The sequence below is a fragment of the Miscanthus floridulus genome, chromosome 3 (assembly GCF_019320115.1).
Source record: "Miscanthus floridulus cultivar M001 chromosome 3, ASM1932011v1, whole genome shotgun sequence".
NCBI lineage: Eukaryota > Viridiplantae > Streptophyta > Magnoliopsida > Poales > Poaceae > Miscanthus > Miscanthus floridulus.
The window spans coordinates 8441634-8456443 of NC_089582.1; the positions used below are offsets into that span (position 1 = coordinate 8441634).

Sequence of the window (14810 nt, forward strand, 5' to 3'; positions counted from 1 at the left end):
ATAGCTTGCTGATTAGCTGCGAATGCTGCTGCCATTCTGTCCCTCTCTTGTTGCGCTCTTTGCAACTGTGCTTGCAGCTGTTGCAGTTCTTGCTCGGGTGCTGTGGCTGAGTTTGGTTGGGCCTCCGGATCTTGAATCTCTTGGTCTTGGGGTTCCGGTGGTTGACCCTGGGCGTCTGCTCTGGTGTCATCCTCCGCTGGCGAGGTTGCGTAGGCGCTACGAATGTTGCGCCTAGGCCTTCCTCGCTGACCTGTGATCGCTGCTGCTCTGACGATCGGCCTCGGGCGAAGGCTCGGGATACGAACGACAGGGGGGATAGTGGTGAGTAAGGGAATGATGCAGAAAACTATGGTTTCATTAACTCGTTCACCAACCAACCTCCATGGTTACAAGTGTCCCCTATTTATAGGACTCAACTACCACATAACAGAATTTATTACAATGCCCCTCAACTGCTACAGTGCATTCCTGGAATATTCTGCCGCTGGCTTCTTGTTCGCGGGGCAGTCCTGCCACACCGTTTCTAAGTAATGGGCTTCCATGAGCAGTCGGCCCACTGTAGCTTGGTCTTCGGCCCAAAGGCCTGGGTCCCCGGCGCTGGCCTTCATCTCCCACGGTGCGCCGCTCCCTCGACGGGTCTCCGCCGGACAGTTGGAGACGTTCTCTGCGGGTCTCCGCCCGGCCGCGCGGGGGCCATGGTTCTCGCCGTCGGCCTCCGCGTTCAGGGGCGCGCCGTTGCCTTGGAGAGTCCCCGCCGATCCGGGCGGAGGCATCACCAGCAGGTCTCTACCTGGCCGCTGGCCTCCGCCCTCAGGGGCGCGCCGTCGCCTTGGAGGGTCCCCGCCGGTCCGGGCGGAGACATCATCCGTAGGTCTCCGCCCGGCCGCGCAGGGGCCATGCTGGCGCGCTTGCGCGGACCGCGAGCGCCCGCGCTTGAGTACCTGCGCACACATAGGCAAGATTGTTTGTTCGATTAGTTTAGAGATAAGGCTGCCTTCGCCTGTAATACCGGAGACACCCGTCTGAGCAGTCGGCGGGATGCGTGCCTGGCCTTGGCGGAGTCCGCGATGACCCCTCGAGCATGGTCGGGAAATTTCCTAGTCAGCGCCCGGTCTCCGCCCCAAGACACTCGAAGACGCCTTGGCGACACCCCGCTGCCAGGGGCCTTCGCCATCCGCCAAAGCCACGTTACAACAACGTACTTTGTCAAACAAGCCGGGAATCCGGATCTTTCAAAAATAATTAAAAAAAAGCTGCTGCGGGAGCTCCCCAGCGACTTGTCTGGCCAACGAGCCGCCACTCATGATTCGTTTTCTACCCTCGTGTCTTCCGGCGGCGGCGGCGGCCGGCCGGTAAGCCAGCCCTGTGAGCGCAGGCCCTCCAGGACAAGGTCGCTGTCGCGGTAGTCGTCACGGAAGCTCTCCGTGGCATCGCGCACTCTTTTGACGGAGGACCACAGGAGCTCGTTCTTCCAGTCCTCCAGCCGCGGGAACCCGCAATGCGTCTCCCCGAACGCGTCGCAGTACTCCAGGTCGAAGATGTCGTGCGTCAGGCGCTTGGGCACGCCGGCCGTCTCCCTTGCGCGGTTGTACTCCTCCGCGGAGCGGAGCATGTCGGCCACCGGCGGCAGCGACCTCCGGCCGGATAGCACCTGCGCCACCCACCTCGCCTGCGCCTCGTAGAACCGCGGCACCACCACGCTCTTGGGCACGCCCACGAAGCAGAGCGACGGCGCCAGCGCCGGCGGGAACGTGTGCTCGAACAGCGGGCTGATGCGGTTGTCGTCGACGGTGACCAGGCCTCCCGTGTCCAGGAACGGGAACGAGTAGTCGTACCTATAGTTGAGACCATTGCACGATTTCATCAGCATTCAGCAATCAGTTGGCAATCATTCTGAAGCGTTGGCACCTATACTATACGCTCACCCGGTGCAGTAGATGACGGCGTCGGCGACAATGGAGGAGCCATCGACGAACACCACCTGCCCGTCCTCGCACAAGCTATCAATCTACATACATACGCACAAGCATTCTTGTCGGATTATATGCATATATGTATGTTGTTGATGTCCATGAACGAGCAGAGACGACTTGCCTGGAGGTGGAGATGCAGGTTGTGGTGCCTGGACACAGATTGCCTCATGCCAGGGAACACGGCGCCATCGTCCATGGACTTGACGCTGATGTGCACATCTCTCGCCACCGTGCAGAGCTCCAGCGCGATGTCCGAGCCGCTCGGGTGGCATCCGACCACCACCACCACCACTTGGTCCTCGAACGAGTCCGGGGCCCGGTACGAGTGCGAATGCAGCTGCCTCCTGCTCCACTTGTCCATGCCTGATCGATGTGTTCAGGTGACCAAGAACAAGAACACAAATTCAGTTCGACAGGGAGGAGAAAAAAAAATCTGAGATCAATGACTTAATCGATCGGAACCTACCGTTGATGGTAGGGAGCCTTGGCTGGGTGTTTTGGCCGACCGCTACGACGACGGCGTCGAACACCTCCTCCGCGGTGACCACCTCGCCCTCACAGTCACCATGTCTCGACCACCGCACCGTCGCGTCACGCTGCCGTCGTGGCCGCGCCCGCACGGCGCTAACAGACCGACGTGGAGGACCTTGGTGTTGAGGCTGATAACGTCCATGAGCCCGAACGCGTCGCAGAAGTCCTGATGTACCTCAGGAACTCGGCGTGCACCGGGTACCGCCGAGCGTCGCCGGTGCCGTCGTTGCTGGGGAAGAAGGGGAAATCAGAGAAACCCGTAGTCTCCCTGGGCTTGTTGAGCCGGAGAGAGGCGTAGATGCTGCTCTGCGCGCCGGCCGCGCCGAGGGGGTCGCCGCCGTCGGTACTCGGGTCGTACAGCCACTGCCCGCCGACGCCGCCGCTCTGCTCCATGACCATCACGTCGTGGCCCTCGCGGAGGAGCTCGCAGGGGGATACCAGACCCGAGACGCCGGCGCCGTCCACGCACACCTTCTTTGACGCTAACATCTCGCATTGCCGCCGAGTCGATGGACCTGCAGAGTGCATACACGCTACTCGTTTGATATATTTGCCCCCTTCGCTTGGCCCAATTGCGGTGAAATTTTTATGGTGGGCACATTATTGTATGCTTAACTGTAGTAAAAATTTTATACTCATTGGATCATGTATAACTTAGTTATAGATTTATTTAACTTCATACTAATGACTCGTTTTCTACTCTCGTGTCTTCCGGCGGCGGCGGCGGCCGGCCGGTATGCCAGCCCTGTGCTTGCAAGCCCTCCCGAACCAAGTCGCTGTCGCGGTAGTCGTCACGGAAGCTCTCCGTGGCATCGCGCAGTCTTGCAACGGACGAGCACAGGAGCTCCTTCTTCCACTCCGGCAGGAGCGGGAAGCCGCAGCGCTTGGCCCCAAACTCGTCGCAGTAGTCCATGTCGAAGAAGATGGAGTGCGAGAGGCGCCTGGGCACGCCGGCCGCCTCCCTGGCGCGGTGGTACTCCTCGGCGGAGCGCAGCATCTCGTCCTCCGGCGGCAGTCGACTCCGGCCGGACAGCACCTGCGCCACCCACCTCGCCTGCGCCTCATAGAACCGCGGCACCACCACCAGCCTGGGCACGCCCACGAAGGACAGCGACGGCGCCAGCGCCGGCGGGAAGGTGTGCTCGAACAGCGGGCCGACGCGGTTGTCGTCGATGGTGACCAGCCCTCCCGTGTCCAGGAACGGGAACGAGAAATCGTACCCAGTGCAGTAGATGATGGAGTCGGCGACGACACACGAGCCGTCGGCGAACGTTACCTGCCCATCCTCGCACAAGCACTCGACCTGGAGGTGCAGGTGCAGGTTGTGGTGCCTGGACACAGCTTTCCTCATGCCGGGGACAACGGCGCCGTCGTCCATGGACTTGACGCTGATGTGCACCTCTCTCGCCACCTCGCGGAGCTCCAGCGCGAAGTCGGTGCCGCTCGGGTGGCATCCGACCACCACCACCACTTGGTCCTCGAACGCGTCCGGGGCCTGGTACGAGTGCGAATGCAGCTGCTTCCTGCTCCACTTGTCCATGCCTGATGACGGATGTGTTCAGTTGACCAAGAACACAAATTCAGTTCGACGTACAGGGAGGAGATAAGAAAATTCTGAAATCGATACATCATCTTTTGCAATCAGTGCACGCAATTATACTATTATTGGCAACGACGACTTAATCGATCGGAACCTACCGTTGATGGTAGGGAGCCTTGGCTGGGTGTTTTGGCCGACCGCTACGACGACGGCGTCGAACACCTTCTCCGCGGTGACCACCTCGCCCTCACAGTCACCATGTCTCGAGGACCACCTCACAGTCCACCGCTTCACGCCGCCGTCGTCAGCGGCGCGCGGCGCCAGCGGGCCGACGTGCAGGACCTTGGTGTTGAGCCTGACGACGTCCATGAGCCCGAACGCGTCGCAGAAGTCCCTGATGTACCTCAGGAACTCGGCATGCACCGGGTACCGCCGGGCGTCGCCGGTGCAGTCGTTGCTGGGGAAGAAGGGGAAGTCGGAGAAGGCCGTAGTCTCCCTGGGCGTGTTGAGCCGGAGAGAGGCGTAGATGCTGCTCTGCGCGCCGGCCACGCCGAGAGGGTCGGTGGCGTCGGTCCTCGGGTCGTACAGCCACTGCCCGCCGACGCCGCCGCTCTGCTCCATGACCGTCACGTCGTGGCCCTCCCGGCGCAGCTCGCGGGCGGACACTAGTCCTGCGACGCCGGCGCCGACCACGCACACCTTCTTGGACGACGACGCCATCCTCGCCTCGCCGCCGGTGGACGTGCAGACACGCTGCTCGTTTGATATATATATTGGCTGGTTGCAAGTCCTAGTCACGGATGGTCATCACTGTTTTAATTTTCCTACTCACTTCAACTGCTCCTACTATTAGTCTATTATTGTATGATTCATCTCTGCAGCAGGTGCCGTGTCTACTGTACCATTGTCGATGTTTGGTCATCCGAGGTCGTTTGAAGAATTTTAATTTTAAATGTGAGGAAATTCACGTGATTGTTTCTTTGGGTAAATGATTTCAAATGAAAAAGTTATCAACTACAAAATTGCATAAGTTTTCGAGATCTACCACTTTATTTTGGTTGTTTCTCCATCCGAGGTCGTTTGAAAAATTCTAATTTCAAATATGAGAATTTAAACGTAATTTTCGTTGGATAGATGATTTCAAATGAAAAAGTTGTCAACTACAAAGTTGCATAACTTTTCGACATCTATAACTTATGTTTTGGTCACTTCTCCATCCGAGATCCGTAACTACTACTACACAGTCTCTTACGACTATAGAGCATATGAATTCCTTTGGCATTAACTTTTATAAAATCTTGTGAATCAAATACTTTGGTATCAAAATGGCTTGAAATAAAAAAGTTGTGAACTGCGAAGTTGCATAACTTATGTTTTGGCTGTTTCTCCATCAAAAGCCCTTTCCTACCACTACACACTCACTTATAACTATAGAGCATATGGACTGAAGATGGCAACGGGCACAGAATGCCCGCATGCCCGCGGGCATGGAACCCGATGGGCAAGGATACGGGCACCATTTCTTGCCCGCGGGCACGGGCGCAGGCACCATCCTGAACCCAGAGGATAGTTCTTCGCGGGCAAAGAAATTTGCTATCCTCGCTCGCTTATCCGCCAGACCCGCTCCACAGGTCTGACATGTGGGACCTACAAGCAAATATATGTATATATACACGATTTGTTGTGAATATGTATCTTTGTATCTCTTGTAATGCACTATGATTTATGTATATGCTCAACCTGGCGGGCACACGGGCATGCCCGCGGGCATTTCATGCCCGCGGATGGAGGGCGCGGGCGTGGTTTGTTGCCCGTGGCGGGTCGCGGGCGCGGGCGCGGGCGAGAGATTTAGCTGGCGGGCGCGGGCATAAGAAGGTAGTATCCGCGGGCACCACGCCTGTTGCCATCTTTAATATGGACTCCTTTGGTATTAACTCTCTAAAATCTTGTGCTGCATATTTGGACATCCAAATGATCTCAAATCAAAAAAGTTTGAACTACAAAGTTGTAGATTTCGTCTTGTACTACGACTTTGTTATAAATTTCGTCTTCATTAAACATCATATGAGAAAGTTATGAAGTTTTTTATGTAGCCTATCACTACCGATTCAAGGAAAAATATGCAGTGATGACCCAATATCACTGCTGGTTCATGGCTAAAACCGGTAGTGATATAAACCGGGAGTGATATCACTGCCGGTTTTAACCACAAACCGGCAGTGATGGGCCGGCAATGAAGGTCACTTCTGTAGTAGTAGTGTACATAGTTGGGCTAGTTCTATCAGAAAGGCCTCCTTAAATTGCAGTTGAGCCGCCCCATACACAGACACCAAAATTCATTGGAAACCATCTATTTTATTTCTTCTTTTAAATTTGTCAAAGTAATCTCCTTTATCAATTTCTCCAATATCGAAAAAGAGGAGATAACCCCAACTGTATGCCACCGACACCAAACTTCTACATGTTCTTTGTGTCCTAATAGAGCTTAAGGTCATGCAAGTAGTATAATAGTATCGTCTCAATAAAATTGTTTTGAGTTCAACAAAAGTTTTCCTTTTATCTTAAAAGGCTATTTTTCTCACCAGCATATCGATTTAAGAATAGTTTTTTTTTGTTGAAAAAGATTTAAGAATAGTTTTAAACGAACCCTCCCGTATCACATTTTCTGCTACTTGTTGCCTTGCTGCGAGCGAGAGAGCCCTGGGCCTGTGCTTGAAATCCCTCCCGAACGAAGTCGCTGTCGTCGTGGTAGACATCACGGAAGCTCTCCGTGCTATCGCGTCTCCTTGTGATGGACGACCACCGGAGCTCCTTCTTCCAGCTCTCCAGCCGCGGGAACCCACAGTGCTTCTCCCCGAACTCATCGCAGTAGTCATAGTCGTCGAGGATGTCGTGCGCCAGGTGCTTCTCCCTCGCGCGGTTGTACTCCTCCGCGGAGCGCAGCATCTCGGCCTCCGGCGGCAGCGACCTCCGGCCGGACAGCACCTGCGCCACCCACCTCGCCTGCGCCTCGAAGAACCGCGGCACCACCACCTTCTTGGGTATGCCCACGAAGGACAGCGACGGCGCCAGCGCCGGCGGGAACGTGTGCTCGTACAACGGGCCGACGCGGTTGTCGTCAACGGTGACCAGGCCTCCCGTGTCCAGGAACGGGAACGAGTAGTCGTACCTTCAATTCATATATTTGCATGGCGGATTATATGATCGGAGGAGCTGAAAAAGATGAACGCGATTTGACAAGACTTGTCGCTCACCCGGTGCAGTAGACGATGGCGTCGGCAACAACCGAGGAGCCATCGGCGAACACCACCTGCCCGTCCTCGCACATGCAATCGATCTACATACATAAACACAAGCATTATTGTCGGATTAATTATATGTATGTTGTTCATGTCCATGAATGAGCAGAAACTTGCCTGGACGTGGAGGTGCAGGTTGTGGTGCCTGGACACAGCTTTCTTCATGCCGGGGAACACGGCGCCGTCGTCGTCCAAGGACTTGACACTAATGTGCACGTCTCTCGCCACCTTGGAGAGCTCCAGCGCGATGTCCACGCCGCTGGCGTGGCATCCCACGACCACCACCACTTGGTTTTCGAAGGAGTCCGGGACCCTGTACGAGTGGGAGTGCAGCTGCCTCCTGCTCCACTTGTCCATGCCTATACTAGCAGCAGTAGTAGCTCAATTGACCAAGAACACGAATTCAATTCAGATATCAGATTCACCCCTCACCCTTTACAATTAGTGTACTTCTTGACATGTAATGATTGTTCAGAACCTACCGTTGATTGTAGGGAGCCTTGGCTGGGTGAATTGGCCGACGGCAACGACGACGGCGTCGAACGTCTCCTCCGTGGTGACCACCTCGCCCTCACAGTCACCATGTCTCGGCGAGCACCTCACCGTCCACCGCGCGACACCGCCACCGTGGCCGCGCGGCGCCAACAGGCCGACGTGCAGGACCTTGGTGTTGAGCCTGACGGCGTCCATGAGCCCGAACGCGTCGCAGAACTGCCTGATGTACCTCAGGAACTCGGCATGCCCCGGGTACCGCCGGGCGTCGCCGGTGCCGTCGTTGCTGGGGCAGAAGGGGAAGTCGGAGAAGCCCGTACTCTCCCTGGGCGTGTTGAGCCGGAGAGAGGCGTAGACGCCGCTGTGCACGCCGGCAGCGCCGAGGGGGTCGCTGGCGTCGGTCCTCGGGTCGTACAGCCACTGCCCGCCGACGCTGCCGCTCTGCTCCATGACCGTCACGTCGTGGCCCTCCCGGCGCAGCTCGCGGGCGGATACCAGCCCTGAGACGCCGGCGCCGACCACGCACACCTTCTTCGACGACGACGCCATCGCATCCTCGCCTCTCCGCTGGTGGACCTGCACACACGCTGCTCGTTTGATATATGTATTGGCTGGTTGCAGGTCCCGATCACGGATGGTCATCTCTGTTTTCATTTTCCTACTCACTTCAACTGCTCGTTTGATATATATATTGGCTGGTTGCAAGTCCTAGTCACGGATGGTATCTCTGTTTTCCTTTTCCTACTCACTTCAACTGCTCCTACTATTATTCGCTCTGTTTGTTTGAGCTTGTTTGGCGTATAAGCTATAGTTGAAAGTACTGTTGACTGGTTTAGTGTGAGAGAAAAATATTGTTTGTTGGCTGATAACCCATGGCTTATAAGTCAAATACGACCAAGCGAATAAGCTGATTGTACGATGATGATTCATCTCTGCTTCCACTCTGCAAGCTCGTCAATATACAATAATGTCGTTAATACGTGTGCTTATTTGCTCTCGGCAGCAGGTGCCGTCTACTATACCATTGTCGATGTTTCTGCTGGGCATGTGCAAACAAGAGCAGACAGATGAACCAAAGAGCTCTGGATCACTGATGCACAAATGCCAGGATCCAAGCCCAGTTGAATGCCACAAAACCCTGTCGTAGGGATGAAAGCCGAAGTGGACCAAATCGTTTGTTGTGGCTCGTTCATGAGATTTTATCGTGTTTTGGGAGCAAATGGAAATACAAAGTGTAAATTTGGAAATGATAACTGTTTCGACCTGACAGTTTTAGTGATTTATCATTTTTCGTGCCAGGAAATCCCGATGATATTATACCCTTTTTACCTATATATATATATCCCACACTTCAACGGTCTTGTGTTATTTGAACCTCATCAGTTTACATGTGTGTGGACTTGTAAGGGTAGTAAAGCAGTTAAAAATAAGTAAAGCATGTTTGAAGACTCTTGGCTTATCGTTCCTGCATATGGTGTTGTATAACATTATTTTTAGTGTACATTATCGATTATTGACCTATATCGACATGCCACAATATGGGTGTCATATTCATTTCGAGCAATATCGTTATCGATTTCGTTTCTATGAGAAAGATACGGAAATGCAAATTATTCAGGCCTCTTTGGCTCGTTTCTGATCATTTTCATCCTAGAGACACACAAGAAAACCAAAGAATAACAAATGCGAAAGTTCATACACCACCACACTCAACTATAGTTACTAGGACTTAACCTGACCAGCGGTCGAACCAGTAGAAGTCCAAACCAAAGACTATACTGGCTCGGTTCACTTGAAAGATCATCCGTACGATTGAAGCAGCAAAATCCATACAAAACGGCTCTTTTTTTATTGAACCGTTGTGTTCTATCAACGCAGAGGTTTATATATAGGACCCAGAATCCGAAGTAGCAAACGTTCGCCAGACTTGAAACCAGCGACACTGAAAGCGCTGCAGAGTAGAAGAGTTTTTTCGAAGCAGCAGCCCGCAGCCCACTATTTTTTTATCACAGTTGACAAATAGAGTTTCCGTCCGAGCCCAATCTCCTTTCTTTTCACCAAGAGTTTTTCAAAGCCAAAGCTTGGATAGCTAGAATATCATCTCAATGGTTTAACCCCTCTGCTCAAATCGTGAAAACTCCTTCTCGTCAGAAGGTCAGGTAGTGTCTTCATGGGTAGGCTATGGTCTATGGCTGGCCTGTCCCGAATATGGGGACTAGAACTTTCCTTTTGTGAAAAAATGTTTTCACAATTTTATATTTTTGGGAAGTTGCAGAGTCTTCACAACTTTTATGCATAATATTTTGCAAGACATAACTTATCACAATAGCCTCTAAACATAAATTTTTTATTATATTTTGACAAAATTTTATAGACAACTTATCTTAACAACTTTCAGCATGACCTTGGTATCTGATTCGACAAGTCCGTTCTGTTTCTCACTCTTTTTCCCCTTTCATTTTTTATCTAGTTCTTTTTCCTTTTTTTAGTTTTTATATTAACATAGCCATTTTTCTACTTTATACTATGAACAAATTCTTTCGGTTGAGAAGTTATTCAGCTTGTTCGCTGCAGCTATTGCTGCTGCTGCTGCTGCTGCTTACACAGTAGCCTGTGAGAGGCAGCTGCAACAGCAGCTGCATCAACAGCCACAACATATGCGGCTTATGAGGGCTTCCGAGCATGCCCATTTATCCACAACAAATTATGTAAAAAACTGTGCTGGATAAGTTGTGTATAAATTTTGAAAGATGTTGAACACCAAAAAAAAAGTTATGTGGATAAGTTATGTTATTTTTAAAATTTATTATATACTCCCTCTGTCCTAAAATAAGTGTCTTTTTGGGTTTCGTGTAGGTCAAACTAGGGTTCGACTCCCTGTGGTAGCGAATATTTCAGGATTTAACGACGTTGTGCTTTCAGTGGTAGGCGACGTTCCCGTCGACAGCGAGGTGTATGTGGTGACTTCGTCAATCTCGAGGATTTGTCGGCCCAATCTTCGAAGAAGCTCGTAGAGATAGGGTTTGCGTGCATATGTTCATAGGGTGAGTGTGCGTGCGTTGTGAACGTATCCGTTGTACTGTGTAATTCTAAAAAAAAAACTTTCTTAAGTTTGACTAGATTTATAGAAATATTACAATATTTTTATCTCCGAATAAGTTTATTATCAAAAATATATTAATCTAACGATATTTATTATATACCATAAATATTAATAATTTATTGTATATATTTGGTCAAAGTGAAAAGTGTTTGACTTCTTGAAAGTGACAATGACATTTATTTTAGGACGGAGGGAGTAAAAGTATAGCTAGAAAATTTATTTTAAGAAATTGTCATGATAAGTTTGTCCACTAACAATTATAAAAAAATAGGCCACAAAGGTCAAGTAGAAACTATATTGAAAAAGTTATGAGAAGAAGTTGTGGCGTTATAAGTTTTGTCGCACAAAATTGTTATCAACAAAAGTTATAGATATAACTTTATAACTTTCTAGACATAGAAAGTTGCAGAAATATTTTTTTTTTGAAAAAAAAGAAAAGTCATGGAGATTTATCTGATGGAAGCATGTCGGCGGCTGCTTACGGGAGAAGGACGGATGTGTGGCTTTTGCCAAGATGGCATGGTCAATGGAGATGGGAGGTGCGGTTAGCTCGGCCTTGGCCCAATTGGGAGAACGAAAGAGGCTTGCTAGTGGGCTGTGGATATTTGACCCAACCAAATAGGCCCTTGAATTGACAGAAATTATTCCATGAAAAAAAAACTAGCTCCATTCATGTTCATGTTGCTATATGATGATTAGGAACCTAGAAATTATGTGCGTGAAGGGTGAGTCGTCGCCAACGGCCCGGGCAACACTAACTCCTGTGTCGCCGGCTACGAGAGCGGCGAGACGACCCGAACCATATTCCACCACTGCATCCCCTCCTGGGTCGTCTTCGCTGACGACGGTGCCATCCTTGTTGACGAGGACGCCATGAACCACGCCGCCGTCAACCCCAAGGCTAAAGACGCCAACAGGACCGATCCCCGATTCCCCATGGTGAATTATTCCATTAGGGGATGGGGATGGAGGAGAATTAATCCCCACAGGGAAGGATTTGGTAGGAATGTTGTCCCCGTCGGAGATGGGGGACGGGGATGGTTGCCTGGTCCCCGACCCCTATCCCCGCCAACCCGCCCCACGAAGCAGTGAAGCATGCAGCAGGCAGCTTGCCAGCCCATGTAAAGGCCTAATAAGTCGCGGAGGTATATAACGCGCCATCCAACCCTAATTCCTCAATTCCCCATCCGGTCACTCCCGTCCTCTAGCCGCAGCCGCCGCTCTCTCGCTCTCGCACGCTCCCGTCCTCAATCCTGCACGCATCGCTCTAAACCCGTAGATGAGAGACGGAGGGAGTGGAGGGCGCAGGGCGTCGGCTTCTGCGGCGACCCAGGCGAGGAAGAAGAGGGCGTAGGAGAGAGAGATAATGGAGGAGAGGAAGAGGGCAGAGCAAGTGCGTGGGGCGAGGTGGAGAGCAAGACGCGGGGCGCCGTCGGCAGCGGCCTCGGCTCGGCCGACCGTGCGGCGGCGCTACGACCTGCGTCCACGGGGAGGAGCAGAGCTGAGGGAGAACGGGGGAGGAGAGCGGTGGGCGGCGGTGACGGCATGGGCGCCCCGCATCTTGCTCTCCCTCTGCCTCGAGCTCGCCTCTGCCGTCGGCGGCTTCGGCGAGCGCGGCCTCTTCCGTCTTGCTCTTCCTCTTCCTCTTCCGAATCCGGCGAGCCTCAGCTGCCGAGCTCGCCTCTGCCGTCTTGCTCTCCCTCTTCCTCAATCCGGCAAGCTCGACGGCGAGGGTGGCTTCGGCCAGCGCGGCAGACCTATGGCATGCTTGGTGAGGTGCTCGTCGATGGCGTCCATGGTGGCGGCGGCGGCGAGCGTGCTTCACGTGTTGCGGGGATGGGGATCCCCGTGGGGATTAAATCCCCGAGAGGGGACGGGGATGGGGAAGAAGTGCTCCCCATGAGCCTTCATGAGGACGGGGACGGGAAAATTTGCCCCCGCGGGGACAGAGACGGGGCAGTAACCCCCGATGGGGAATTCCCCGTTGACATTTCGACCAGGGGCCGCTGTCTCCAGCTTTAAGCGCCTCCTCGGCAAAAGGTAATTATGTTTAAAAAAAAAGGTAATTAACCATCTTAGCTACTTATTTCCTAATCTTTTTTTGAAAGAATACTTATTTCCTAATCTCCAGAGAATGATAACGAACGAGATTATATTCATGCAGATTCAGTCGCGTTTTCGAGCGGGAATTTGCTCAGGGTGTCAAAGACAATCAGCCATACAAGGTCGTCGAGGAGAACGTGCAGCTTCACGTCGAGGTGAAGACGACCAACGACGGCGCAGCCACGAACGTCGGCGTCGAGCAGCTCACGGCCGCGGTTCTGGCCAAGCTTAAGGAGATGGCGGAGGCGTACCTTGGCCACCGGGTGGAGGCCGCCATCCTCACCCTCCCGCTGCAGTTCTCCGACGACGCGTCCAGGTCCGCGGCAGTGTACGCCGGCAGGCTTGCCGGCTTCAAGGCCGTGAGGGTGGCGCTCAGCGAGCCTGTCGCGGCCGTCGTCGCCTACGGAGTCAGCAGGAACCTGAACGATGAGGGCAACGTTGCCGTGCTGCACGTCGGCGGCGGCACGGCCGAGGCGAGCGTCCTGACGTTCGTGGACGGCGTTTATGAAGCGTTGAGCTCGCAGTATGAGCCTTTCTTTGGAGGACAGGACTTCGACCGGAGGATCGTGGACCACTTCGTCCTACTTGTCAGGGACAAGCATGGGAAGGACATTGCCGACGACAGCGCTGCTCTCGAGAAGCTGAGGACGGCGTGTGAGCGTGCCAAGAAGACGTTGAGCCACCAGGATCATGCGCAAGTGACTGTCGAATCGCTTGTCGACGGCGTGGATTTGTCGGAGCTGCTGACGCGTGCTGAGTTTGAGGAACTGAACAAGGACCTGTTCCTCAAAGTTGTAGAGATGGTGGATAGGGTGGTGTCACGGCTGAAGTGGAGACCATTGATGAGGTCCTTCTTATTGGTGGAAGCACCGTGATCCCAAAGGTTAGGGAACTCATCAGGGACTACTTTGGTGGGACGAAGGCCGTGCTCCATACAAGGCTAAAACCAGATGAATTGGTCACCAATGGAGCTGCAGAGTACAGCAAACGACGAGACACCTTGTGTAGCAGCTGATGAGTTGACTAACGCTGTCAAAATGTAGATGTGTGCCTTTTATTTTGGCCTATGTTTATCCGACTTATAGTATATGTTTAGCACAATCCACAATTGTGTGTTTAGATTCCTCTATTTGTTCCACACGATATGTTTATTGATTTGTTCCATTCTTAAAACGTAATTTTAATGTGCAAATGTTTTGTTTCTCCTGTGCAAAATTTTGCTCCTAAAAGGTATTTTTTATAATATTATTTACTTTTGTAATTTTAAAAATTTCTATGAATTTCATTATTTTTATTGTGCAAATGCTTTGTTTCTCCTGTATAAAATTTTGTTGCACCTGGATATTAGTTCCAGTTGAATAATTGTTGTTAATCACTCTAGGGGTATGCACTTTTGTTCCACAATTAAGTTTATATGATTTATTATTCTAAATGTACAAACTTCTATTTTACATGAATAAATTTTTGTTCAAGTTAATTAATTATTGTCAAACAAGCCAAATACCAAATACAAATACGAGTTAACCATTATTTGTCACATATTCGATATTCAACAATTTAATCAGAAATATTCGACCCACTAACATTTGAATATAAATGCCATACATTATACAAGGACTTAACATACAAATATTTATAATTTTATAATTTATACACAAGTGTAGCCACCCAACCTGAATTCTCAAGCGTTGGACATTGCTTGTTGCGCCCTAAGTTGCTGTTGGTAGTGCCATGCCCCCTCACCCCATAAGCCTCTTTTAAAGCTGTAA

The 14810-nt window shown here is 51.8% G+C and overlaps 3 protein-coding genes and 1 pseudogene across 3 annotated transcripts; 1 reads left to right on the plus strand and 3 right to left on the minus strand.

The window, feature by feature from the left end:
- Window positions 1-1300: 1300 nt before the first annotated feature.
- LOC136544904 (flavin-containing monooxygenase FMO GS-OX-like 8) lies at window positions 1301-2993 on the minus strand (annotated as a pseudogene).
- A 187-nt stretch (window positions 2994-3180) lies between these two features.
- On the minus strand, window positions 3181-4764 carry LOC136543094 (flavin-containing monooxygenase FMO GS-OX-like 8). Its single transcript, XM_066535648.1, has 2 exons — window positions 4203-4764; window positions 3181-4046 (listed from the first exon to the last, which is right to left on the minus strand). The coding sequence occupies exons 1-2, from the start codon at window positions 4762-4764 to the stop codon at window positions 3181-3183; spliced, it is 1428 nt and encodes a 475-aa protein (XP_066391745.1).
- A 1685-nt stretch (window positions 4765-6449) lies between these two features.
- Window positions 6450-8390, minus strand: LOC136544905 (flavin-containing monooxygenase FMO GS-OX-like 8). The gene is made up of 4 exons (XM_066536960.1): window positions 7826-8390; window positions 7461-7702; window positions 7299-7381; window positions 6450-7213 (listed from the first exon to the last, which is right to left on the minus strand). The coding sequence occupies exons 1-4, from the start codon at window positions 8382-8384 to the stop codon at window positions 6682-6684; spliced, it is 1416 nt and encodes a 471-aa protein (XP_066393057.1). The 5' UTR covers window positions 8385-8390; the 3' UTR covers window positions 6450-6681.
- A 4517-nt stretch (window positions 8391-12907) lies between these two features.
- On the plus strand, window positions 12908-13916 carry LOC136543095 (heat shock 70 kDa protein BIP2-like). Its single transcript, XM_066535649.1, has 2 exons — window positions 12908-12978; window positions 13103-13916. The coding sequence occupies exons 1-2, from the start codon at window positions 12908-12910 to the stop codon at window positions 13914-13916; spliced, it is 885 nt and encodes a 294-aa protein (XP_066391746.1).
- The last annotated feature ends 894 nt before the right edge of the window (window positions 13917-14810 follow it).

Excerpts from the sequence above, each read along its gene's own strand:
- LOC136544905 (XM_066536960.1), bottom strand. The coding sequence starts at position 8,384 with ATGGCGTCGTCGTCGAAGAAGGTGTGCGTGGTCGGCGCCGGCGTCTCA. Across the intron at positions 7,382-7,460 it reads ACCTGCACCTCCACGTCCAG|ATCGATTGCATGTGCGAGGA; the intron begins GCAAGTTTCTGC and ends TTATGTATGTAG. Across the intron at positions 7,214-7,298 it reads GCCATCGTCTACTGCACCGG|GTACGACTACTCGTTCCCGT; the intron begins GTGAGCGACAAG and ends TATGAATTGAAG.
- LOC136543094 (XM_066535648.1), bottom strand. The coding sequence starts at position 4,764 with ATGGCGTCGTCGTCCAAGAAGGTGTGCGTGGTCGGCGCCGGCGTCGCA. Across the intron at positions 4,047-4,202 it reads AAGGCTCCCTACCATCAACG|GCATGGACAAGTGGAGCAGG; the intron begins GTAGGTTCCGAT and ends ATCCGTCATCAG.
- LOC136543095 (XM_066535649.1), top strand. The coding sequence starts at position 12,908 with ATGGGGAATTCCCCGTTGACATTTCGACCAGGGGCCGCTGTCTCCAGC. Across the intron at positions 12,979-13,102 it reads AAGCGCCTCCTCGGCAAAAG|ATTCAGTCGCGTTTTCGAGC; the intron begins GTAATTATGTTT and ends ATATTCATGCAG.